Source organism: Hyperoodon ampullatus (assembly GCF_949752795.1).
Source record: "Hyperoodon ampullatus genome assembly, chromosome: 9".
NCBI lineage: Eukaryota > Metazoa > Chordata > Mammalia > Artiodactyla > Ziphiidae > Hyperoodon > Hyperoodon ampullatus.
In genome coordinates this window covers 55566543-55592150 of record NC_136922.1, presented here as the reverse complement: position 1 = coordinate 55592150, position 25608 = coordinate 55566543, and the positions used below count along the sequence as shown (strand labels likewise).

The 25608-nt window shown below is 37.0% G+C and overlaps 1 protein-coding gene across 1 annotated transcript in view; it reads left to right on the top strand.

Annotated features, from left to right (window-relative positions):
• The window catches only part of ZNF804B (zinc finger protein 804B), a gene marked incomplete at both ends in the record, with an annotated part of 473269 nt that extends 448127 nt beyond the window's left edge, over nt 1–25142 (top strand). Inside the window, 2 exons of the mRNA XM_079711650.1 lie at nt 15115–15245; nt 21506–25142. Of these exons, the coding sequence (XP_079567776.1) occupies nt 15115–15245; nt 21506–25142 (3768 nt within the window). The remainder of the gene's footprint in view (nt 1–15114; nt 15246–21505) is intronic.
• Nucleotides 25143–25608: the final 466 nt, after the last annotated feature.

Sequence of the window (25608 nt, the reverse complement as noted above, 5' to 3'; positions counted from 1 at the left end):
AGTCTAAATGAAATAAGGGGTAAATAAAGAGCACCATTAAATAGCTGTTGATAGCTGAGTTATCTAAACAGATTTCATTTCCAGGCATAATTTATCTCCAATCAACAAGCAATTCAGATGTCAAAGAAAATGTTTTTTACTTGAATTGCAAATTTCAGTTAATTGCATAATCACATTAACTAAATATCTTATCCCATTATAGTTGTATTTTCATGGCATTTTTTGATTTAAATGTGAAAACAGGTCAAATACTTCATAAGGAAAGAAATAGAAAAAAAAAGAAAAAAAACATGATATTTTTGCCAAGGCCAAGAGTCCCACCTTGCCTGTATTTCTGTCTTCTCTTATTCCACCCAAGTCTTGCAATCCTTATTTCCACTGTACTTTGACTCACAATTGTGAATTTTAATTTTTAGTTGCTTAAAACATCCTCATCTCAACTGATATTCTATTCTATTTTATTTTATTTTATAGAAGTATTAAAAGCTGTGATATTATGTGGCTCTGACACTGAGAAGGTAAAATTTGGAGGCTATAGATTCTTTAGGCACTGAGTTTGATGAATTCGTTAGACTCAAATATTTCTTAAGGCAACAAAAACAGCAGAAGTGATGTGAAAGACTTTCTCTTTTTTAATTTTAATTCAGCTAATTTCAGAACTAAGGGTACAGAAGATACATACATACCAAGGAATAAAAACAATACAGCTTATAGATCATCATTTTAACTTGCATATCATTCCCAGAAAGAAGCTGTCACAAGCAATTTGAGTAGTGGTTAAGAACAAGGACTCAAGAATTAGACAATTTTTTTCCCTAAACTTAATTCCATCAATATTATTACAAGAAACAGCCTTTGTTGAGTTGTGCAAATTTATCTGAAGGATGCATTCTAGACAAGGAATTACTGAGCCAGTGGGATACTACCTATAGAAATATAATTGCTGTTGCCAAATTCCCTTCTGAAGGGATTGCATCACTTTATACTCATACCAAGAGTGAATGAATGTGCTGGTTCCTCATGTATCTAATACTACTGGGTGTTATAAAACACAATGACTTTGTTAGTTTGAAAGGTGAGAAGAATGGAGTCTCTTTGCTGGTCGTATTATGTTTCTTTATGAATGAGATTATTTTATTTTTAAAAGTCAAAATAAATATAAGTAGCCTTTCTTAGTGCTTCTGCATTTCATCCTAGAAGTTTCATGTAATAAACATATTTGGAGATACAAAACACACAATGAATAATACAGTTTTAGAAAAAGTATAGACATAACTAATCCTTTGTTTTTGTTGTTGTTGTTGTTGTTGTTTTGCGGTATGCGGGCCTCTCACTGTTGTGGCCTCTCCTGTTGCGGAGCACAGGCTCCGGACGCGCAGGCTCAGCGGCCATGGCTCACAGGCCCAGCTGCTCCACGGCATGTGGGATCTTCCCAGACTGGGGCACGAACCCGTGTTCCCTGCATCGGCAGGCGGACTCTCAACCACTGCACCACCAGGGAAGCCCCCTTCATTTTAATAATATTTTAAAAATAGTGAATAGCATTCCTTAAAATTTTAAGTCATTTAAACCCTGGCCAAATTTTATACAAATGTTATACATCTGTCTAAAAGCACACTTATGTTTATATTCTACTTACATATCAAAATTTACTGAAAAACCTGCGAAAGCTAATTTTGAAACAAATTCAGTGTTTCAGAAGTTTAAGTTTTATGAAGTATCTTGCCATTTCGAACTAAAGTGTAAGTTTGTTCTTAGCGGTAATACATTCATTTGGAATCCTTTTCTAAGAAGCTTTTGCAATCACTAAAAGAAAGAACAGTAGTAGTAATAGCTATGGATGTTGGATGTTTAGCTATGGATGTTTGAGTAGTAATAGCTATGGATGTTGATAAAATTTTGTTTAGATGATTTCAATTTCACAAAGAATACACTGCCAATCAAATTATTTGCTTGTCAAAGAAGCACTAACTATTGTGAAATAACTAAAGTGAACTTAAAGAAAAATTTGTTTTTATTCTCTAGAAAATGAAAATTTTTTTAAAAGTTCTTCTGTAAAAATAAATAAAATCCAGTTTATTTCAGGAGGTAAAGAAATCAAGAGTTAAATTAAAAGAGAAGATGCTCGCACAGCCTTTGCCTAAAATCCACTTTTACTCAAGTACATACTCAGCTACAGCCTTTTCCCAGACTCTTGCAATTAGCAATGAGGCATGTGATATAATTTCCCACAATGCACTTAATAAATGGAGCTATAGGGCCTCCCTGGTGGCGCAGTGGTTGAGAGTCCGCCTGCCGATGCAGGGGATACGGGTTCGTGCCCCGGTCTGGGAGGATCCCATATGCCGCGGAGCGGCTGGGCCCGTGTGAGCCATGGCTGCTGAGCCTGCGCATCCGGAGCCTGTGCTCCGCAACGGGAGAGGCCACAACAGTGAGAGGCCCGCGTACCACAAAAAAAAAAATAAATAAATAAAAAAAAAATAAATGGAGCTATACTTTTGAAACACAAAAGCAGAATTAAAATATTTTAAAAGACTACTTATCATTTTCACTTGCGTAAAACAAACAAACAAAAATACCCCAAAACCACTGAGTCTTTTTTAGTGTTACTCAGAAATGATGCTCCTTGTTTTTGTAACGTCCAAACACTCTTGACTTAACTCTCTCTATTTTTCTTATTTCTTTTCTTTGCCTCCAGGCAAAGATAAGCAAAGTATAGAAAAGACCATGAATCTCATATCTTCCTAATGTTGTTTTCTGTGAACAATGGCAGAGAAACACTTGAAATAAGTGATGATCCAATCTGCTGCGTTCTGAAAATTAATTGTGCATTTAAGTAGTTCTGGGGGATTCTATTCAATGAGAATATTCAAGGCTTGATTTGTTAACAAAGTCAGGCTTGATCCAGTTAGACTTCCTGTAAGAAAGTTGGGAATGTTAAAACTAAGTCAACATCTTAATAGGAATATAGGCATATCTTGTTCTATTGCGCTTCACAGATATTGTATATTTTTACAAACTGAAGGTTTGTAGCAACCCTAAACTGTCAGATAACGTTTACCCTTTTTTCAGCAACAAAGTATTTTTAATTAAGGTCTGTGCATTTTTTAAGACATAGTGCTATTGCACACTTAATAGAGTACAATAGAGTGTAAACATAACTTTTATATGGACTGGGAAACCAAAAAAAATGATTGTGACTTGCTTTATTTTGATATTCACTTTATTGTGATGGTCTGGAACTGAACCTGCAGTATCTCCGAGGAATGCCTGTACTAAAAGTTATCCCATAAGCACTGGAGGTCCTACATTCTGGAGTTTCTATTACTATCAGTTAAATAAGATTGGATATTCCTCCAAATACCGTTGTGTCTTTTTCCCACCACTATCTGCTTCTTTACTGCTTTCCTTGACCTGGCTGTTTCTCATTGGGAAAATATCTCATGTGGTGTGTAAATATGGAATTAACACCTCCCTCATCCTGAACTAAAAAGAACAGGACTGTTTCTCTCACTGGGGTTGGCAAACTTTCTGGAAAGGGTCACATAGTAAATATTTTTGAATTTGTGGAGAACAGGGTCTGTTGCAAGGACTTACCTCTGCCATTAAAGTAACCAGAGATGAGATGTAAAGAAATGGGTGTGGCTGTGTTCCAGTAATACTTCATTGACAAAAACGAGCTGAAGGCCAAATCTGACCCATGGGCCTTAATTTACTGACTCCTAATTCTAACACTGCATACCTAAGTAGAAAATCAATTCCAAATCTTTTTGAGAGAATTAGTAATTTTAAATTAAGGCCTCTGTAAGGATGTGGAATAAAATGATCTGGAAATTTCTTGCTATCCTGTTTTGCAGCCCAGTGGCTTAGAGCTTGTAGAGGGGAATTTTATACCTGAAAGAAGCAGTGTGCTTGATTGCACACTAACTGCACCCATTCCTTTTGGCCATATTTAGCAACTTCAATAGGACAGGTGCTGCTGGTTACCTACTCACTGGTCCATTCCACCCTCTTTCCTTACTGACAGAATCCAGATTTATCTGAGGCATGCCTAGCTAAAAACTTGAATTTCCCAAACCCCTTACTTAAATGTCAGTAGCATGTGACATCCCCCTAGCAAATCGTATTCCAGTGAAGTCTACTTGGTACAGCTTCCCCAAAACTGTTGTCTCTAAGGTAAAAATTGTAGTCAGCTTTTGCCTTTATCTCTTCCTTCCTCCTACTTGGAATGCAGTTTTGATACCTGATATTTCTCAGGTATATTGCAACCAGGAGGATAAAGCTCCAAGAAACTGAGAGCTGAAAGAAGATTGGGCTGTGGGCTTCCTTAGAAGGTATAAGTACCATGGTATGCTTGAATATAGATTCTTGGTTAAGAGTAAAATAAACCTCATTTGATTATGTCACTGTAGCCAAGTTTCTGATACATATAGTTCAATGCATTACTAACTGATATCTTTAGCTTTAAAACACCATCTCTATTTATTGTATGAATCACATGATCCAAAATTCAATTTTATACCAGAGTCTAATTTCACTGATTTCTCATGTCTGTTCCTGTCTCTATTTTAATAGTTTCTTCTCAAAGACAGTTCTATTTCAGAACGACATTTAGGTAAGGAATTGAGAAAAATCTCAAGAACACTTTCTCTGCGCTAAGACTGTCTTAGTTTGCAGGTATGTTCAGATTAACTACTTCTGCCTGCAGTATTCTCAGCAGGCATTGCTGACCCTAAACTAGGATATGAAAGAGTGGGAGGATGAAGTGGAAACTGAAAGAGCTTTTAAAAATCAGTATAATGTTAGGTTGTACAAGGTGCTGAAATACAAGAAATTGCTCTTTAAGAAACAGCTGGAGAGCTGGGTCAGAGTGCATTAGGTCAAGATTTCTTTATGAACTGAACAAGGAGGAGGTGACCATAAAGGCATCACACAGCTGGGAAAGAAAGCTGCAGAGCAGAAAATAACCTGCCAAATACAGATGGCATCATGACAGCAACCAAGCAATCTTCGAGGAGGGCAGAGGCTGGCCATGGGATTCTCTTAAGATTTCTTTTTTAGACTCCTAGGGCCTAGTGTAAAAACATTTACTTCCTAGAACACCCCCACAAGGAATGTGATTAATTCTCTTGGTCTTTAAAAATAAATAAGTGGAAGATTCCCTTAAGGCCTTAGTCTTTTCCACATGTAACTGGGAGTGTTAGAAATAAGCATCATGCAGAAAAATCCTCGTAACTGTTTGTTTTGATACCCATTCTAACTCTATATTTTGATATTTGGAAGTATTTCAGAAAGAGATTTGTAAAACTTAATTAAGCACTTTTTGGCATGAATAATACTTTTTAAGAAAAATTATAAGTAATTTACATACTCACCTATAAAGAATATATGAAACATTCCGGCACTTTCCACTTTTTCTCTAAGGAAATAATTCTGAAACTTTGTTGCATGAGGAAAATTGTCTGGATTTTCCTGGTCTTTCTTTTGCTTCTCACATTGAGCTTATTCTCCATGGTCTAGACTGTGATAGAATGCAAAATTATTTTTTCAGAAGCCTTGTTGATCAAGTATTAGTCTAATCAAATATTGACTCAAGACATAATCTTTAATTAATGAATTTTCATTTGCTCATTCCAGAAATGGTGGACTTCTCCAAACCTGAATATACTCTCTGCAGACACTTCATGGGAATTAATATTTTTCTAATGTGGCAGATGTGTTCTTATCACGCTATGAACATGGAGAAGGGTGGAGATTAAAAGCCCTTTGACTTCTACTACTAAACCAGTCTAAAAAGCAATTCCCATTTCTAATCACCAAAGCAAAGTGCTTCCTTTGTAATGCTGTTAATCATTTCACAACAATAATCACTAGAGGTAATCGATATTGACATAGTATTGGCTATATTCTTGCCTGATTCAATATGGCTTACAAAGGCACTACCAACTTTAGCTTTGGTTATGCTGTGGTGCAGAAAATAATAAACCTTGCAGTTAAAACCAAATAAAAATCCGTGCTTTGTATCACTGCTGAGTTGGATCCGGACGATAATAGCTAGAGAAAGGAAGGATCTGGGTAACTTCTCAGAAATAATGGGAACACTAGAGCCATCCATTTGCCCTTTGAGGACTTCTCAGGGAATCCTGGGCCTTGCAAGGGGGTGGTCTGGTGACTTGCTTGGGGCATATACCTTAATCACCTATGTATATGCTCCCCCCTAAGCCATGGAGGTATCCCAGGCTACTCTGAGTTAGTAAGATTTTTTTTTTACCTGAACCACTTTTGCAGGTTGTCCTAGAATCCAGAAACATCCCCAAACTAGCACTTAGACAGTGGTGTCCTCAGGCTTGGAGACAGTGGTGTCTTCAGGCTTGGCTATATCTCTCCTGAGCATCAGGCTCAGCCCGTCCAAGAGTCCAAAAATGAGCCCAATAAGGCGTCTCCAGGTCCTGATTGTCAAAGCACAGTTGGCTGACCACCAGCAGTCAGATTTAGAGACTAGGAATTCATATTCCAGCATGTATAGGAAAAATCCTTCACATCCTGTTGTGAAGTATTTAACTTAGCACTTGTAAAGAAGAGGATGGGGACAGAGTATCAGCCCCAGGTTCATTTCTTCTCAGCCATTCTTCGCTTGCTTGTGGCACGATTGGTCCTTGGAACAGGGAATCCCATCTAGAGATTATACTCAGATGCATTCATTCTAGGCACCTCCTCCTGGTCAGTAGCCTGAACTGCAGCTTCTACAATGGGAGACTTAAAAAAATATTTTAGGTTATTTCACTATCTGTGTTTGTACAGCTACCAGATCCCAGAAAAGATAATGGCATGCAGCAAAGCAGGAAATAAGGAAAGCCCCATTTCAAAATGGAGAATTCTTTTGACACATAATACTTTTTATGTAATTTAATGCTTATATCTTGATCATATTGTTCAAATTATATCAACTCCTGTTCTCAATTATTGTTTAATGATCTATAAATGTCTTCGAAATCATTTTGGTACAAAACATTTTGAAACAATGAACGATACTTCAGAACTGGATAGACTTTTAATTTCACAAAATGGAACTATTGTCAATTTCTAGACTTTTACATAAACACTTCTGAGTTTTCCATATGCTAATGAAGATTAGACATCCTGTTTTCAAGTCACAGTTTTTTGTTTTTTTTTTTTTTTTTTTGCGGTATGCGGGCCTCTCACTGTTGTGGCCTCTCCCGTTGCGGAGCACAGGCTCCGGACGCGCAGGCTCAGCAGCCATGGCTCACGGGCCTCGCCGCTCCGTGGCATGTGGGATCTTCCCAGACTGGGGCACGAACCCGTGTCTCCTGCATCGGCAGGCAGACTCTCAACCACTGCGCCACCAGGGAAGCCCCAAGTCACAGTTCTTTTCTTGGCCTCTTCTTTGCTGTGGATCAAGTCATTCAACCTTCTATATGTTTGTTTCTTCATCTCTAAAATGAGGGTAATCATTTTGACCTTTTGCACTGGGGTTTTGCTCTGCTGTGAAGAAAATACATTAATGCCTGCAAAGTGCCCTGGGATCTATGGATGAAAGTTCAGCGGTGGAAGGAGTTATTCTATTTCAGAGAGGAAAAAGCAGATAGATACGCTTGCGTAAATTCATTTCACATGTGTGTTCTGCTTCAGTGAAGGTGAACGAGAGTGGTTACTGGAGTGGGATGCTGTTCGCAGGCTTGTTCTGACTGGGAAGCAATAATATTGGGAGTATTGCTATTCAGAACACATGGAGACTCACTGCCCTGATCAATTTGCCTCTTTATTCATAGCTGAATTCCACTTGGAATGCACGTGCCAAGCATTCTTGTTGGTAGGTAGGGAAATAAAGATTGCTTAATTTGCACTTTTAAAATGAACCTGATAACATAATTAAGTCCTACATATTTCATAAATGTTTTTAAGCCAGTATATTTCCATAAGCCTTATTTCGCTTGTTGCTGAGAGAGAATAAAAAGCATTGTGAAAGCTGCAGAAGATACGTGAGAACTACTTTTTCTTCTTTACCTTGACTTCTGCGACAGCCCTTTATCGCATTGCTTCTGACCTGGGCAAAGACCATGTCAGGTACCCTGCATTCAGGACCATGAAGACCATCTGCTTTGCCATTTCCCCTAAATTCCTTTTGCAAATACAAGGACATGAACTAGATGTCCCTATTTCCCTCAAGAAAATACTAGATGTCTAGTCTTTTACCCTATTTCCTGATTGAGTTCTGTTTTGGATAATATTAATACCCAACAGCAAGCTTCAAATAAACTTTATCAAAGAAAAGTTTGACAACAAATCATGCTTTAATCCAAAATTTACTATTTTCTTCAGTAGTGACATATGATCTTGGATTCCCAAAAATTACAAATATTTCCATTAACCATTATAAATTATTCAAGACAAGGGTGAGGAATATACCCAACATGCTTCCTTTTTCTGTCCTTTCCTTTAGAGAAGGCTCCACCCACAGATCTTGTAAAACCATCCAGATGAAAACTAATCAAACATTCTGCTTTCAATAAGAATATGAGTCAAATGCTCTTAATGGCTCCCCATTGCCAGTTAAATCACGGGCTTCTTGTTCATCCTGTTCCTTGTTCCATAAAATTTAACTGTTAATCTTACCTGTAAATTGATAATAGCTCATACTCATTGAGCATTTGCTGTATATCAGGTGTTTTACCTTTCCCAACTCAAATAATAGCTTTGGTTATGCCGTGGTTCTGCCTCAGTTATTCTGCTATTGTTTCCTTCCAGATAATTTTTAATTTCATTTATTTTGTTGTTCATCATTGTTTGCTCTTTAGTTCTCCTAGGTCCCTGTTAAAATGTTTCTTGTATTTTCTCCATTCTATTTCCAAGATTTTGGATCATCTTTACTATCATTACTCTGAATTATTTTTCAGGTAGACTGACTGTTTCCTCTTCATTTGTTTGGTCTGGTGGTTTTTACCTTGCTCCTTCATGTGCTGTGTATTTCTCTGTCTTCTCATTTTGCATAACTTGCTGTCTTTGGGGTCTCCTTTTTGCAGGCTGCAGGTTCGTAGTTCCCATTGTTTTTGGTGTCTGCTCCCAGTGGGTAAGTTTGGTTCAGTGGGTTGTGTAGGCTTCCTGGTGGAGCGGACTGGTACCTGTGTTCTGGTAGATGAGTCTGGACCTTGTCTTTCTGGTGGGGAGGACTCTGTCCGGTGGTGTGCTTTGCCATGTCTGTGAACTTATTTTTATTTTAGGCAGCCTTTCTGCTAATGGGTAGGGTTGTGTTCCTGTCTTTCTAGTTTTTTTGGCATGGGGTGTCTGTCACTGGAGCTTGCTGGTCATTGAGTGGAGCTGGGTGTTAGCATCAAGGTGGTGATCCCTGGGAGCACTCTCACTGATTGATATTACGTGTAGCTGGGAGGTCTCTGGTGGTCCAATGTCCTGAGCTCCGCTGTCCCACCTAAGATGCTCATGCCTCACACCCAGCCAGAGCACAAAGACCCTGTCATTCACACAGCTCAGAAGAAAAGGGGGGAAAAAAAAGAAGGAAAGAAAAAAATAAAATATTTAAAGTTATTAAAATAAAAAAAATTATTAACTCTAAAAAAGTAATAAAGAAAAAAGAAAGAAAGAAGAGAGTTACCAAACCAATAAACAAACCCACCAAGGGTAACAAGCATTAAAATGTATAGTAAAGAAAGAAAAAAAAAAACAAAAAACAGGCAGACAGAACCCTAGGACAAATGGGAAAAGCAAATCTATATGCACAAAATCACACAGAGAAGCATACACATACACACACTCACAAAAAGGGAAAAAGAAAAATATATATATATATTAAAAAAAAGAAAGAGAGCAACCAAATCAATAAATAAATCTAACAATGATAATAAGTTCTAAGTACTAAACTAAGATAAAAATAAAACCAGAAACAGATTAGATGCAGAAAACAAACCCCAAGTCTACAGTTGCTCCCTAAGTCCACCATCTCAATTTTGGGATGATTCGTCATCTATTCAGGTATTCCACAGATGCAGGGTACATCAAATTGATTGTGGAGGTTTAATCTGCTGCTCCTGAGGCTGCTTGGAGAAATTTCTTTTTCTTTCTTTGCACAGCTCCCGGGGTTCAGCTTTAGATTTGGCCCTGCCTCTGCATATAGGTCCCCCTGTTGCATCTGTTCTTCACCCAGACAGGAGGGGGTTAAAGAAGCGGCTGATTAGGGGGCTCTGGCTCACTCAGGTCAGGGGGAGGGAGGGGTATAGAATGCGGGGCGAGCCTGCAGCGGCAGAGGCCTGCATGACATTGCAACAGCCTGAGGCACGTGTGTGTTCTCTGGGGAAGTTGTCCCTGGATCACGGGACCCCGGCAGTGGCAGGCTGCACAGGCTCCCAGGAGGGGAGGTGTGGACAGTGACCTGTGCTTGCACACAGGCTTATTGGTGGCTGCAGCAGCAGCCTTAGCATTTCATGCCCATCTCTGCTGTCTGCGCTGATAGCTGTGGCTTATGCCCGTCTCTGGAGCTCATTTAGGCGGTGCTCTGAATCCCCTTTCCTCGCACACGCAGAAACAATGGTCTCTTGTCTCTTAGGCAGTTCCAGACTTTTTCCCAGACTCTGTTCCAGCTAGCTGTGGTGCACTAGCCCCCTTCAGGCTGTGTTCACGCAGCCAACCCCAGTCCTCTCCCTGGGATCTGATCTCCAGATTCCGAACCTTAGCTCCCAGCCCCCACTCACCTCAGTGGGTGAGCAGACAAGCCTCTCAGGCTGGTGGGTGCTGGTCAACAGCGATCCTCTGTGCAGGAATCTCTCTGCTTTGCCCTCTGCACCCCTGTTGCTGTGCTCTCCTCTGTGGCTCTGAAGCTTCCCCCCTGCCCACCCCCATCTCTGCCAATGAAGGGGCTTCCTAGTGTGTGGAAACTTTTCCTCCTTCACAGCTCCCTCCGAGAGGTGCAGGTCCCATCCCTGTTCTTTTGTCTCTGTTTTTTTCTTTTTTCTTTTACTCTACCTAGGTACGTGGGGAGTTTCTTGCCTTTTAGGAAGTCTGAGGTCTTCTGCCAGCGTTCAGTAGGTGTTCCGTAGGAGTTGTTCCACATGTAGATGTATTTTTGATGTATTTGTGGGGAGGAAGGTGATCTCTACGTTTTACTCCTCCACCATCTTGAAGGTCCTCCCCTCTGTCTTTTTTTGACTAGTGTTGACATGATATATCTCTTTACAGTTTTTTCTTTTAACTCATCATGTCTTTATTTTGAAGTTTGTTTTTATAGTCAATGTATAGTTGATCTTGCTTCTTTTTTATTGAAACTGTCATCCTGTACCTCTTAATTCCAGTGTTTGGATTCCCATTTACATTTAATTTGGTTAGCAATATGTTTAGATTTTGTGATATTGCTATTTGTTTTGTAATTGTCCCATCTATTTTAATTTCCTTTTTACTTTTTTATGCTTTCTTTTGGACTGAGTAAATTTAATTATTTTCTTTTATCTTCTTTGGTGTCCTATTGGCTGAAACACATTGTTTTGTTATTTAAATGGTTGCTGTAGGATATATAGTATATTTCTTTAACTTATCACAGTCTACCTTCAATTGTTATTATATTATTTCATGCATAGAGTAAGACCTATCAATATTATATGTCATTTCTCCTCTCTTGGGCTTTAAGCTGTTATTGTCAAATATTTTATTTATAAATTTTTTAAAAACACCAAAAAACATAGCTATTGTCTTTTTGTAAAACAGTCCAGATATGTTCAAATAATAAAGAATATATCCTATTCATCATTATAGTTACTATTTCTGGTGTTCATTCTTTTTTGTAGACACATATATCTACCTGTTAATATTTTCCTTTTCTTCAGTGATATACTTTATTTCTTATCATATGGGTGTGCTGCTGTTAAATTCTTTCAGCTTTTAATGTTTGAAATCATCTCTATTTCACCTTTTTTTTTTTAAAGGATATTTTCACTGGGTATAGAATTTTATTTTGAAAAGTTTAAAATTTTCTTTCAGAAATTTCAAGTTGTTGCTCCATTGTATTCTCAATTGCTTATTTCCAATGAGAATCTTCTGCCATCCTAGTATTTATTCTTCTGTACAGAAATATGTCTTTTCTCTCTGGACGCTTTTAAAATTTTTCACTTTTTTCCTGGTGTTTAAAAATTTGATTATGTTGAGCCTTGGCATAGTTGTCTTCATGTTACTTGCGCTTGAGGTTTTGGGGGGTAGGGGTGGGAATCTGTGGATTTATAGTTTTCAGAAAATTTGGAATATTTTCACCCATTATCTTTTCAAATATTCCCTCCCCTTTCTTCAAAGACTCCAATCACGCAATTGTCCACTGTTTCTTTTCTACTTTTTGAATATATGGTATACAGTTATAACTGTCTTAATGCAGTGTTCTGCCAATTCTATCATCTGTGTCAGTTCTGTATTGGTTTTAGTTGGTTGACTTCCTCATTTTTGGCTGTGTTTTGTCACTTCTTTGCATGTCTAAAAACCTTTGATTGTATGTTGGATGTCATTAATTTTCCCTTGTTTGTGAATTTTTGTATTTTTTAAATATTCTTGAATTTGGTTCTGAAATGCAGTTATGTTACTTGGAATCAGATTTATACTTATACTTCTTGATAAAATGATGAAAATCATTTGTTAGGCAAATGTAAAATAGTGTTCAATCTATGGCTAATTATTCTCTAGTGAAGCAAGACTCCCTGAATTCTCTACTCAATGTCCCAAGAGCTTTTCTAATTTTGTTGGTAAGAACAGGCACTATTCCTGGTTTTATATGAATGCTAGGCATTGTTTTCTTTAGTTATTGCAGGTGGTTCTTTGCTTGGCCTGGAATATTTGCCTCACACACATGCACTGCTGATCAGTATGCTGAAATTTTGAAGGGCTCCCTCTGCAGATCTCTGGGGGGATTCCTTTGCGTATTCTTGAGCACGCGACATGGGCCAAGCCAAGACTGTGGCTAGAGGTCTCCTTCCAGTTTTCTGTGTTCCTTAAAAGTATTTTAACTTTGGTGACTTCCTCAACACAGCAATTCTCCATACCACCCCCCAATCTCTTAACTTTTCCTGTGTGCTTACAAAGCATCTTGTGTCCACTCCTGTTAAGAAACTCAGTACTATCTTATAAAAGTATCTGTTCATTTGTCTGTCTCCCTTGAGGGAAAAATAGTTGATTTGTACATTTCTATATCCCTAGTACATAGTAGGAGTTAACAGTATTTGCTGTTGGATGAATGAGACCAAATTCTCAATCATTTCTATAACTCAATTATAGGAGTACAGTATTGGAATCTGAAAGGCTAATGAAAGAAACAGGTATACCTGGAAGTTTCAAACAAGATTCCAATAATGAGATTCAAGTATCAGATATTGTGAGTAAATGAATCAGCTTCCACTCCTAGGTGGTTCAGGTTTTATATACTAGTAATGTCACATATTAAATAAATATATTGTAGAGTATTTTATGTTCAAAAGTAACTGAGAGTTAAAAAGAAAAAAATCCCTCTCCTCTTTACCAAAGTAACTGTGGTCTTTCTTTGATGCAGTTGAACTGCATTCTCTGTGGGCTCCTAAATTATGTTGTATGATTTCCAAAAGGTCTTTACTCATAAGATAAGCCTTAACCCCAAGAACTAGATGATTATGCACATGGGGGCCGAGGAAGTGTGAGTAGAAGGGTAGTAGAAATGCAAATTTTTATAAGCCTTTCTGTCTTCTGACCAAGTCTATCCTTTAAGGTTTAGACCCTGTGCTGTTATCAGCTCTAGAGAATTGTTGATGCTTTTTTTTTTTTTTCTGATAACACATGGGCCATCATTTTATTTTTTGAAATCTTCTGGTTTTTAAAAGACTCTGAAGCTTTTGTCAAAAACCGAGTTCAGGTTGACACTACTCTTCTCCCTGTGGCTATTTCTAGTTCTGTGAAACGCTTGTTCTTTGTGCTCAGAATATTCTCTCTTTGAAAGAATACTCTGCCTCCTTCCTTAAATACTTAGCCTGGAAGCAGTTATTTGGCTATCATCTCCCCTGAGTATGTTCCCTTTCAAGAAGGAATCTAATGATTGTTAAAGGTCTTGGCACTTGTTCTATTGGGGGGGAGGGCGGGGAATAGTCTACTACAAAGTTATTGTCTCACTTGATAGCTATGTAGTTTTTGCCATTCCTGGAAAACATGTTTTCATACTTGATTTGGGAAATAAAAGCAGATTAAATGGACACAGATTTCAGGTAAAGTCACTTTATATGGGTTAAGAAAGGCTAATCTTCAAACATACTCTTAAATCAGGATTAAGACCCAAACTTCAAGATGCTCATTTGATTGTGGCTGTTTCTCAATTTGTTCAATATCATTAGGTGAGCTTAGTGACAGATTCTGAAGTAGAAATCTGAACAGGTAGTGAGTAACATCCAATCTTCATGTAAGCCAATTGTTTTACAGAAAAGATTAATTAAAAGAAGTGGTAACTAAATTTAAATCAAGCAAGGCCAAGCCTCTATCCTGAGTTTAAATCCCGACCCATTTTTTTCCTCCTGGATACAATATAGAAATTTGAATTGGATAAATATCTCCACCAGAAAAAAAATGAGTTAAGAATTGCATTTAGAACTTTGAACTAAATCTTTTCACAATAACAGATGTTCTTTACTGAAACAAGCTCATTTCACCCAGTGTATTTAATCACACCAATTTTCAGGAATGAGAGTAAATATGTTTTATAAGTGAGAGGGCTGGGGACAGTGCATGGAGGAAAGTGCATCCCATAACTTCCTCTCCCTTTATACACATTTATATATTGCACACTTTCCCCATTTATGTTTTCACAGGCACAGAGATGATTGCAAATACATACCCAGGGTGGTCCTTGTCAGGACTGGGGTCCAACTTTGCAGCACATTTCTGCAGTGACTGTGACAAGCTTTGATAAATAACCCAGTTGACAACTAAATTTATCTTGGAGCGGAGAATAGAATTGATGGAGAAGGTGCTTTTACTCTCCCTATCCAAAAATTCACCTTTGTATCCAGGACAAAATTTAAAAAGGAAGTTTTTGGATGGAAAAAGATATATTACTTATTCATAGTGTCCTTTCTGTTTGTCTTCTTTTGTCCACAGAGACTGAAAGAATTAAAGCAACGTGAATTTGCTAGAAATGTAGCTTCCAAGTCATGGAAAGATGAAAAGAAACAAGAAAAAGCACTTAAGCGACTTCATCAGCTGGCTGAGTTAAGGCAACAGTCTGAATGGTAAGAATTAAAGGTGCCTAAGATGGTTCAAAACTCTCTTCAACTTCTGGGGAAATTTCAGTGATAAATTTACTTGGTTCACTATAACAACATAAACAAATTATAATTAATCAACAGATATATCTGAAGGCGAATGTTCCTAATAGTTAAAAGTCTATAAATTAATGACTTTGACATCTGGGTTTTTTCTTTCCCAATATTGTTAATGTGTTCTTTAATGAAATGATCCAAGAATGATTCTAATATACTAGCATTTATTCTATCCAGGTGATTTATATGGATCTATATATCCCTTTCTAATTATTTTGAGTTTTGTAATATTAATTTTGAAAACCATAAATAGCAATGCATCTTTTTGGGGAGGAACTAAATCTTCTGTGCATTCTTCTGCACACACCTGAAACTAGAATAAATGGCACTATCATTGTCTGGATGACAAACAAGATGTAATTAATGCAGTAAAATTTACCACACAGTGCCACTTAAGTTGACAATTATAACAAGCATTATACTAATACATTCTTGTAGCTGAAAAATAGAAGTTTTACATGAGCTTAGAACTGCTGAACGTTTTGAAGTGAGGAGATTGTTACCTGGAACTCAATTACATTTGCAGATTGTGATTTGTGTTCATATGAGTCATAATGTAGAACACTAATGTAGCTAATTAATGTAGTTGACAGCATTCTGGTGAATTGTAACACTTATAGCTCTGTGCCAGAATTTAAACTCCTATTGTTTAAATGAAAAACAATATACAGGACTTCCCTGGTGGTGCAGTGGTTAAGAATCCGCCTGCCAATGCAGGGAACACGGGTTCGAGCCCTGGTCCAGGAAGATCTCACATGCTGCAGAATAACTAAGCCCGTGAGCCACAACTACTGAGCCTGTGTGCCACAACTACTGAAGCCCATTCGCCTAGAGCCCATGCTGTGCAACAGAAGAAGCCACCGCAATGAGAAGCCCGCACACCACAACGAAGAGTAGTCCCTGCTCGCCGCAACTAGAGAAAGCCTACATGCAGCAACAAAGGCCCAAAGTAGCCAAAAATAAATAAATAAATTTATAAAAAAAGAAAAAGAAAAACGATATACAATAAGCTTGGGAGTGAACAACTCAATTATATTAGCATAAAATATTAGACCTCATATTTAGTTTTAAGAATATATTTATTTTTTAGGATCAATTACAGCCTTCAAATATTCATGTATTTGCACCACTGTCTTAGAGTAATTTAATTTGCCTATTAAAATACAAGAAAAGATAATCATATTAAAAATAAATGAGAAATTTGGTATAAAAATAAAGGTTGGAAGACCATGTGTCCAGAGGTGAAGTTAATACAAAAATGCATGCTCTTAGGGAGCATACGATCATAGAAACAGGACACATATCTGGTACTGAACTTTTTACTTGCCAACACAATGAAGATCTTAAAATATGTTATTCAAACACATTGTCAATAAGATATCAGACAGCCCTTGTCAAAACAGGACTTAGAAGGAAGAGTCTAATGGTTATTAGGTGGCATGCAGGAGAAAATTGAGGGAAGATGCTAATTCCCGGGTGATTAATTATGAGGTACAAAAAAACTGAAAAAATAAGACAAGCCTCGCTATAGAGATACACACTTTAGATAGGTTCTTTAAGGCCACACAACAGAAAATCTGAGTAGCCTTAATGTTATTTTGGTTCTTCTGTTACTATGCAAGTTGTCACACTTTGACATTTCTCCTTACTCATTCTGTATTTTCTTTTGGAAGAAATAGACAAAGGATCAGAGGAGCCTTAATGATGATGATAGTGATGGTGATGATGCTTTCATTTAGAAGTTCTAAGTTTGTAGATCTACCCATGAAGTGTCTTCCAAAGTAAAAGAAATTAAAAGATATACTCTACTGGGGTTGAGCTGCCCTTTTAAAATCTTATCAATTAAACAGACACAAACCTAGCCGTATCCTCTATAGAGTAGGTAGGCTCTCTAAGTCCCAATCTGATCATATTGTTAGGGAAATGATGGGTATTCAGCTTTCCAGATACATAACTTGGAACTAGGCAAATTACTTCATTCTTTTTCTATTACCTTCCATCTGCCCTCCAGGCAATTGTTCTCTCTGATTAAGTAGCCTCATGGCCTAAGGGATGTCACTTAATAGCATTATTAAATATTTTCATTTTGGCAGCTGAATTGACAAGTGAAAAAAAAATCACCTGGGTTATTTCTCCCCTGGAAAACCTTTGTCCTTTATTCTCATAATGAGGGCTTCTGAGTAAGATGCTACAGATAACAAGAAGGTTCTTCCATGGCCCTGTGGAGAAAAGAGGTGAATTTACTGGTAGTAAGAATATTTGAATCAGACTGATGAAAAACATGATGGCAGAAAACTGTTAGTGGATCTTGAAAAGTGCAGTCAACCTTGGTCACCTCTTGGGTAGATCAACCCAACGTGGTTCCTCAGCAAAACTAGTTGTTTTATTGGGGGAGGGGAGAGATTCACTCTATTTGTAAACTTCTACTATGTGTAAGTCTAAGTATAGTGCATGTTGATATGGACATTTTTTCAAATTTTAAAAACTGTAGGACCATTGATTCTGAGAATATAAAGTTCTTTACATAAGAGCTGGATAATGTGGGACATTAGGAAATTACATCACTTAAAGAAATCATGTTATTTTGATGTGCTTTGTTTCCTGTTTGGAAAATGTACTTCTTGAACAGGAGAGAATTAAATTGTGCATATGCTGAGTTACCACGAACTAGAAGTTGGGGGGAACTATTGGAGTGGACAATCCATTAATAAGAACTAAAGGGCTAATTAATGTCATTTTAAAATTATAAGTAAAAATAATTATGTAAAAAATACAGAAATAAACTAAATGTTCTAGAGGAGACAGTGAAATCATAAATGAGGGTATGACTATAAAGATTAAACCTTTATGTCATAAGGCATAAACTTGAATTAAAATAATAGAATTTTAGGGCTTCCCTGGTGGCGCAGTGGTTGAGAGTCCGCCTGCCGATTCAGGGGACGTGGGTTCGTGCCTCGGTCCGGGAGGATCCCACATGCCGCGGAGCGGCTGGGCCCGAGAGCCATGGCCGCTGAGCCTGCGCGTCCGGAGCCTGTGCTCCGCAGCGGGAGAGGCCACAACAGTGAGAGGCCCGCGTACCGCAAAAAAAAAAAAAAAAAAAAAAAAAATAATAATAATAATAATAATAGAATTTTAAATACCACAAAGATAGAAAACTGGGATTTTAAAAAATAATAAAAGTAAATTAGATTTAAAATAGGGGTAGGGCCTTCCCTGGCTGTCCAGTGGTTAAGACTTTTCACTTCCAATGCAGGGGGCTCGCGTTTGATCCCTGGTCAGGGAGCTAAGATCCCACATGCCTTGCACTGTGGCCAAAAAAAAAAAAAAAAAAAAAAAATTAAGATAGGGGAAATTAAAGTTTACAAAGCAATGAGATAAAAGTTTAAAGCAAAAAAATAAGAGGTATAAAATATTAATAATGAGGATAAAATGTTAAACTTGTGAAAAATATAATCATAAGTGTATATTGAACTGTAAAGTGAGAACAAGAATAAGGACAAGGAGAGCAAAATGTAATACAAAAACAATAAGAGCAAAGAGGTTTAAAAATATTTGAAAGAATATAAAAGGAAGAAGCTTACACATATTAGAAAGATAAATGGTAAAAGGAAACAGCAATACAGGAAAGAATGTTTAGACTAACATAAATCAAAGCAAGAAAATGCACAAAACTGTGCCAGAATAATAAGCAAAAATATTATATTATTAAGGAAAAAATGGTAAAAATAGTCAAATATCTGCATCATAATGGAATCAGAATGGGTAGAATGATGATATACATACACCAGACTTTTGAAATAATTTTTGCTAAGTGTAGTGCAGATAATATCAGATTGAAGTTCCTAGAGAAGGTACCTTAATACAGATGTATTACTCCTACTTACTCCAAAGTAATGGAAAATATGGAAAAGAATCTTTTTGGCACTGAGGCAAAATTCAGTGCTGCAGATATTTCTAAACCTCATCCTTCTATCCACAGGCTACAGGCAACTTTTCAAAAGACCAATAACTATAGTAAACCTCTATGCTTCCTATTTCTCTTTATGTTTGAAAGAAATATCCAGTAATCTGTATACCATCTTAGAGTATTTCCATTTCTCATATTAAATATGCCTAAACACCCTCTCTAAAGAATGTAAAAAATGATTCAAAAAAGAAGACTAATGTGATGAATAAGAGAAAAGCTTTCATTATGAAATAGTTACTGTAAGGAGCAGACACTTTAAAATTTTTTCTGAAATTAGTTTTCCATAAGATTCAAAGGAGCACTACAGCTCTAAAGCTACAGACATTATTAGTTCATGGAGAGAGGACAATCTGAAATTATTAAGGACTGGTGGCTAAAATTATTGTTTGTAAATTAAAATTTGTATGGGTATTGTAAACAACATATTGGCCACTGTAAAATATTGAATCCATAAAACAGAAATTAAAAACAAAAATTTTTTTCTGAACCAGAACAAAAGACTAAAAATAGTAGAGTACTAATATAAGTAGACTAAAAGATATATTCATGAGAGCAAATAAATTTAACTTATAAATTCCAGGATAAGAAACTAGGACAGGGAAGAAGAAATAATCAGAGACGTCAGAGAAGAAAATGTATCTGAGCTGAAGAAAGTTGAATTGAAAGTGCCCAGAAATACTGGCAAAAATTAACCAAAAGAAATCAATTTGTAACTATGGCCTGGTAAAGTGTTATATATATATATAACACTTATGTGTGTGTGTGTGTGTGTATATATATATATATATATATATATATATATAAAATCTGTTGTATGTAATAAATATAACAAAATATATTATATATAAATAAAAAGGAAAATTTACAAAACCATATAAATACATGAGCATATCTATTTTAATATGTATAAAAGGAGGTTAATTAAATATGTCTCTGTAATAGTAAACATATAAAGACAGTGAAGCAATGTACATGAAATTTGGTGGACAAAAGGAATGTGACGCCAGAGTTCTATGACAGTTGGCTGAATAGTTAAGTAAAGGCAATAAGAAAGAATTTCTCAGATGGAAGACTAGGAAAGGACTCCTCCCATTAGAATTTAAGCTACATATGGAAAAGATATCAGTTGTTTTAGTACTGTTTACTCAAGCAATAAATGACTGCATAAAAATGAAGTAAAATTTGAAAATAGAAAAAGGCCAACAAAACACATCCAAGAATATGAAAAAAAAAAAAAGGAAAAGAAAGCCAACTCAAAGCAAACAAGCAAAGCAGCTCAAAGCAAGCCAGCTCAAAGCAAGAAAAAGGAAAAGAAAGCCAACTCAAAATGATGTGATTTGTATTGCTTTCCCTCTAATAAGATTTGTTTTGTCATAGGGGTTTCACAGATAGAACATTAGAGGCAATTTTAATCTGAAGAGTTTCATCTCTTGTATGTATGGCTTTTTCCAGTTTTCTGACTGAATTACTAGTTAAGCTCAATAGAATGAATAATCTTTAAAAATCTGTTAAAAGATAAAACATATATGCAAAAAAAAAGATAGAAGAAAAATATTTTAGTGAGTAAGAAGCTAAAAAAAGGATTTCAGACTAATTGAAGATATTGAGATGGCATGTAAATGTGTATTACTTTCTTATAATTGATCAAATTAATGACAAATCATAAATAAAGAACTAAGCACCCTGTTTCAAAAGGAAACAAACATGAAAGAATTTTAAGACTGAGGAAACAAAAATTATAGAATGCTGGAACTTTAAACAAAAAAAGCAAATAAAAGAGATAAGTTTATGCTTTGGAAGTGACTTTTAATTCCATTTTATTTCCTATTTAGGTGAAGGCACTGATTGGACAACTCTTTGCAAAATAATGTTAAATCTGTATTCCGAAGAATTAGTAGGTTCTGGAGGACATAATGTGATGTGAATGCGATACTTTATTTTCTTTTGCACCACTAGCATAAAATATTCACCTGCTATTGCTTTTTGCTAATTTCAAAAGAATCCAGTTGAGATGCATTTTAGAAATAACCACTATAAAACATAGATATACTGAGTTATATAAGCATAGTGAAATTGTTACATTACAATAGACATAGTTCATAAATAGTATCAGATCCCATCATCAAACACTATAAAATGTTCACATATAGGTAAGATTTCAAATCTGATGTCTTAATCATTTAAATATTTATTCTATTTACAGTGTTTCTGGAAATGGACCAGCATACAAAGCCCCCAGGGTAGCTATAGAAAAGCAACTCCAGCAAGGAATTTTCCCAGTTAAGAGTGGCAGAAGGGTATCGTGCATGAAGAGTGCTCTTCTCCTTAAAGGAAAGAATCTCTCCAGAAGCATGTCTGATAAACAGCAGTCCACCACACCAAATCAACACCAGTTACAAGCGGACAGATGTTTGTTTGGAAATCAGGTACCACAAACATCCTCAAATCTTAGCAATGCAAATCACAGGACAGGAGTGTCATTTTCTTTTTCCAAAAAAGTGCATCTAAAATTAGAATCTTCAGCATCTGTTTTCAGTGAGAACACAGAAGAAACCCACGACTGTAACAAGTCACCCATCTATAAAACAAAACAAACCGCAGAGAAATGCATGCGCTGCAGGTTTGCAAGTGAAGATACACACCTCACTAAAGAAAAAGATAGAAACATCTTATCAAGCCATCTGGAAAGTATTTTACACAATACCTTCTCCATAAGTTCTGAAATTTTGCAAGACAAAAATGACTCTGTTGGTGAAACACTAGAAGATTCGATTGGCATTCATGCTTCATTCAGTAAATCTAACATTCATCTTTCAGATGTGGATTTTACTCCTTCCAGCAGAGCAAAGGAAACTAGAAATACATTGAAGAACACTTCAGAAAACCTCAATAATCACTCATGCCAAACAAATGTTTCCTCCAGCCCACCAAACATTTACAAGCACAGTGATGCCAGGATATTTGAATGTTTGGATGAGCTTCCATCAACAGAGCCAAGTGAACAAAGCAGTACATTTCATCTGAATCCCAACTCCAGAAAGGAGAAGAAAGAAAAATCATTAGATAAAATAGAAAGAGTTAGCAGAAATGTACAAAGTCTTGTAAGAGAGGCATATCCCTGTGATATGAAGTCCAAACCACTGCCTTATCTCCACGTACAAAGCAAGGATGGCCATACCACTCTCCAATGGCCTACAGAACTGCTTCTCTTTACAAAAACAGAGCCCTGTATCTCTTATGGCTGCAACCCATTATATTTTGATTTTAAGCTTTCTCGAAACACAAAGGATGGCCATGATCCAGAGGACTTAAAAACAGAATTGCTGAAAGAGCCCTCAGAAATGAAGACTACAATGGAAAACCAAGTCTCAGGTTTAATTAAAGACCAACAAAAACTGATCCAAGAAGATAATCAGTCTCTGAAACCAAAGATGATGATAGCTAATCCAGATTGGGAAAATTTCCAGAGAAAATATAATTTGGGCTACAACAATTCTGAGCCCAGTGCGAGTGAACATAATTTTAGTGCAAGCGATTTGGAAATGAAAAATCCTGAAGTGCCTGCTTACCTTGATATCTCTCTAAAGAATTGTGTAAGAAAGAATAATAATAGTGATAATGAACTTAAGGAACCTTCAAGGGCCCATTGGCAAAGCTGCCAAAGCGTAATTCTAAATGATGCAAATGAGGGCCTATCCTTTTCTCCTTATATCTCTAGGACTAAAAAACATGAACTGATTTCCTGTGATCCTCATTTGGATTTTGAAGATGGGAATAAATTCACCTGGAATTCTAGTCCTTACACAGTAAGGGGCCACAGTGACCATGGGAAGGACTTCAGTGTAATTTTGAATAGTAACCACATCAGTATGACCAGCAGGGTTTCTGGATGTGGAAAAGCAAGTTACAAGAGACGTTCTCCAAAGGTGTCTCTGAATACATGTTCTAGCCCTCCAGACACATCCCCTGGCAGTACATCCAGCTTGAGAAGTACTTGTTCAAAGCATAGGTCCAGTGGTCATGGTAGAGGTAATTTGCTCTACTTTTGTAAAAGAGAACACAACTCAGTCGAAAGGCACAAACGGAAACGCCGAAAGCACAGCTGCCTCTTCTTATCTGATGAGCTAGCAAAGAGTGACTGCCCACAGTCTGAAACCCAGAGTGACAGGGGCTGCAAGTTGTGGGAATCAGTTAAAAATGAAAAATATTCAAAACATGGTTATGGTCACTGCAGAGAAAAATATAAACTGGGCAAAAATCAACAATTTTCAGGGCCAAAATCCAAGAGAATCACCCGTTGTGATTCTAGCTCACGGTTTTCTTGTGCTGGAAACAGTGAAAACCCACCTAACTGCCAGGGACCTCAGCACAGCAGATTGGGCTCTTACTCAAGAGAGAAAATGTATTGCTTAAATAAAAGTGAAAGAAGTCAACAGTCTTTGGACAGCCCTCATATTTGTGATCTGGAAAAAGTAAAACCCATGCAATGTAACTCTGGGAATATCAGCTGTCTTCTAAAGAACTGTTCAAGCAGCCCTTCAGAAACCACAGAGTTGAACACTGTAGAAGGAGAGAGGACTCCCCTGACAGCCAAAAGTCTTTTAGAAAGAGTACAAGCCAAGAAATGTCAGGAACAATCAACTCATTTTGAGGTCTCTTCAAACAGCTGTAAAAATGAATCAGAGGCTCCTTCACAAATCCAATGCACAGTGCAATTTACACCACCAGGCTGTAACAGACATGCATTGCCTTTGTCTGAAAAAATACAGAACACAAGTAGAAGAAGAAAGGATAAAGGCAGTGCAATGCAAAGAACTATTGACAAAGACAAAGTCAAAAATTCCCAGACAAATGATTTTACTGTTTTAGTAGACACTGATTGTGATGATCATCTTTCTAAAGGTATAATTCACGTAGTAGCAGAGTCTCAGTTACCAAACATGAAAAAGTATCCAACAACGAAAGAACAATCAAAATCATTAATTAGTGAAGTCCAACCTTTTATTCAAAGCTGTGACCCAGTACCAAAAGATTTCCCTGGTGCTTTCTCATCTAATAGATATACTGGTGTTACTGATTCAACAGAGACCAAAGAGGACCAAATAAATCTAGACTTACAGGATGTAAGCATGCATATGAATCAGGTAGAGGGGAATATAAACTCTTACTATGACAGAACTATGCAGAAGCATGACAAAGTAGCAGATGACTTAGAAGTGCGTCATAAATCTCTCTCTCCCCCATTAATTCAACAGCCCGTAACATTTTCTCCTGATGAAATAGATAAGTATAAGCTCCTACAGCTACAAGCCCAGCAGCATATGCAGAAACAGCTCCTATCAAAGCATCTTCGAGTTGTGCCTGCTGCAGGGCCCACTGCCTTCTCTCCAGCCTCTGCTGTTCAGACAGTTCCAGGTCACCAGCAGGCTTCTCTCACCACCATCCACCACACGTTCCTGCAGCATTTTGTTTCTGCTTCCATAAATGCCCATAGCAGTCACCTCCCTATAGCTCATCTGCATCCTCTTTCCCAGCCACATTTTAATCCATTCACATTTTCAACTCTGACTCCAACCATCATCCCGGCACACCCCACTTTCTTAGCGGGTCATCCCCTGCACTTGGTCACTGCTGCTCCCTGCCACCCATCTCACATAACACTTCAGCCCCTGCCCCCTGCAGCATTTATCCCCACATTGTTTGGCCCTCACTTCAACCCGGCCACAACTTCTATCATCCACTTGAATCCTTTAATTCAACCACTGTTTCAAGGTCAAGATCTTTGCCATCATTCTTGCTCCAGTCAGATGCAACCATTAAACGTGGTGAAAAGGCCTTAAATGTGTCAGCTCACTTGAACTAACAGGTGTTAAAGCCCCTCTTCTGGATAAATAAAACAAATGGTCACTGCCTGCAAAATGATGTATTTAAAGTGGTCTGATTATTATAAGATTTAAAATAGTGGTACCAGTGCAAAATGTGACCAATATAGAAATATGAACTGAATTGCCAGTATTGAAATACAAGCATTTTAAGGATTTCTTTTAATTTGCAAAAATAATTGGACAAATTTAAAGTAGTTGGATGGAAAGGTAGAGGGAAACGTGTTAAAGATATTTTTGAATGAGTTCTCACATAATGTTATAAAAGATAGAAAAAAGTTAGGCCAATCATTAATATTACAAAGAAAATTAAATGAAACATAATACTCTATCTTCTAGGTGTTCATTGAACGAGTGAACAAATGAATGAATGAATGCATATTTGGTTTTATTTATCAGGTAATAATAAAAGGTCAGTGAAAGA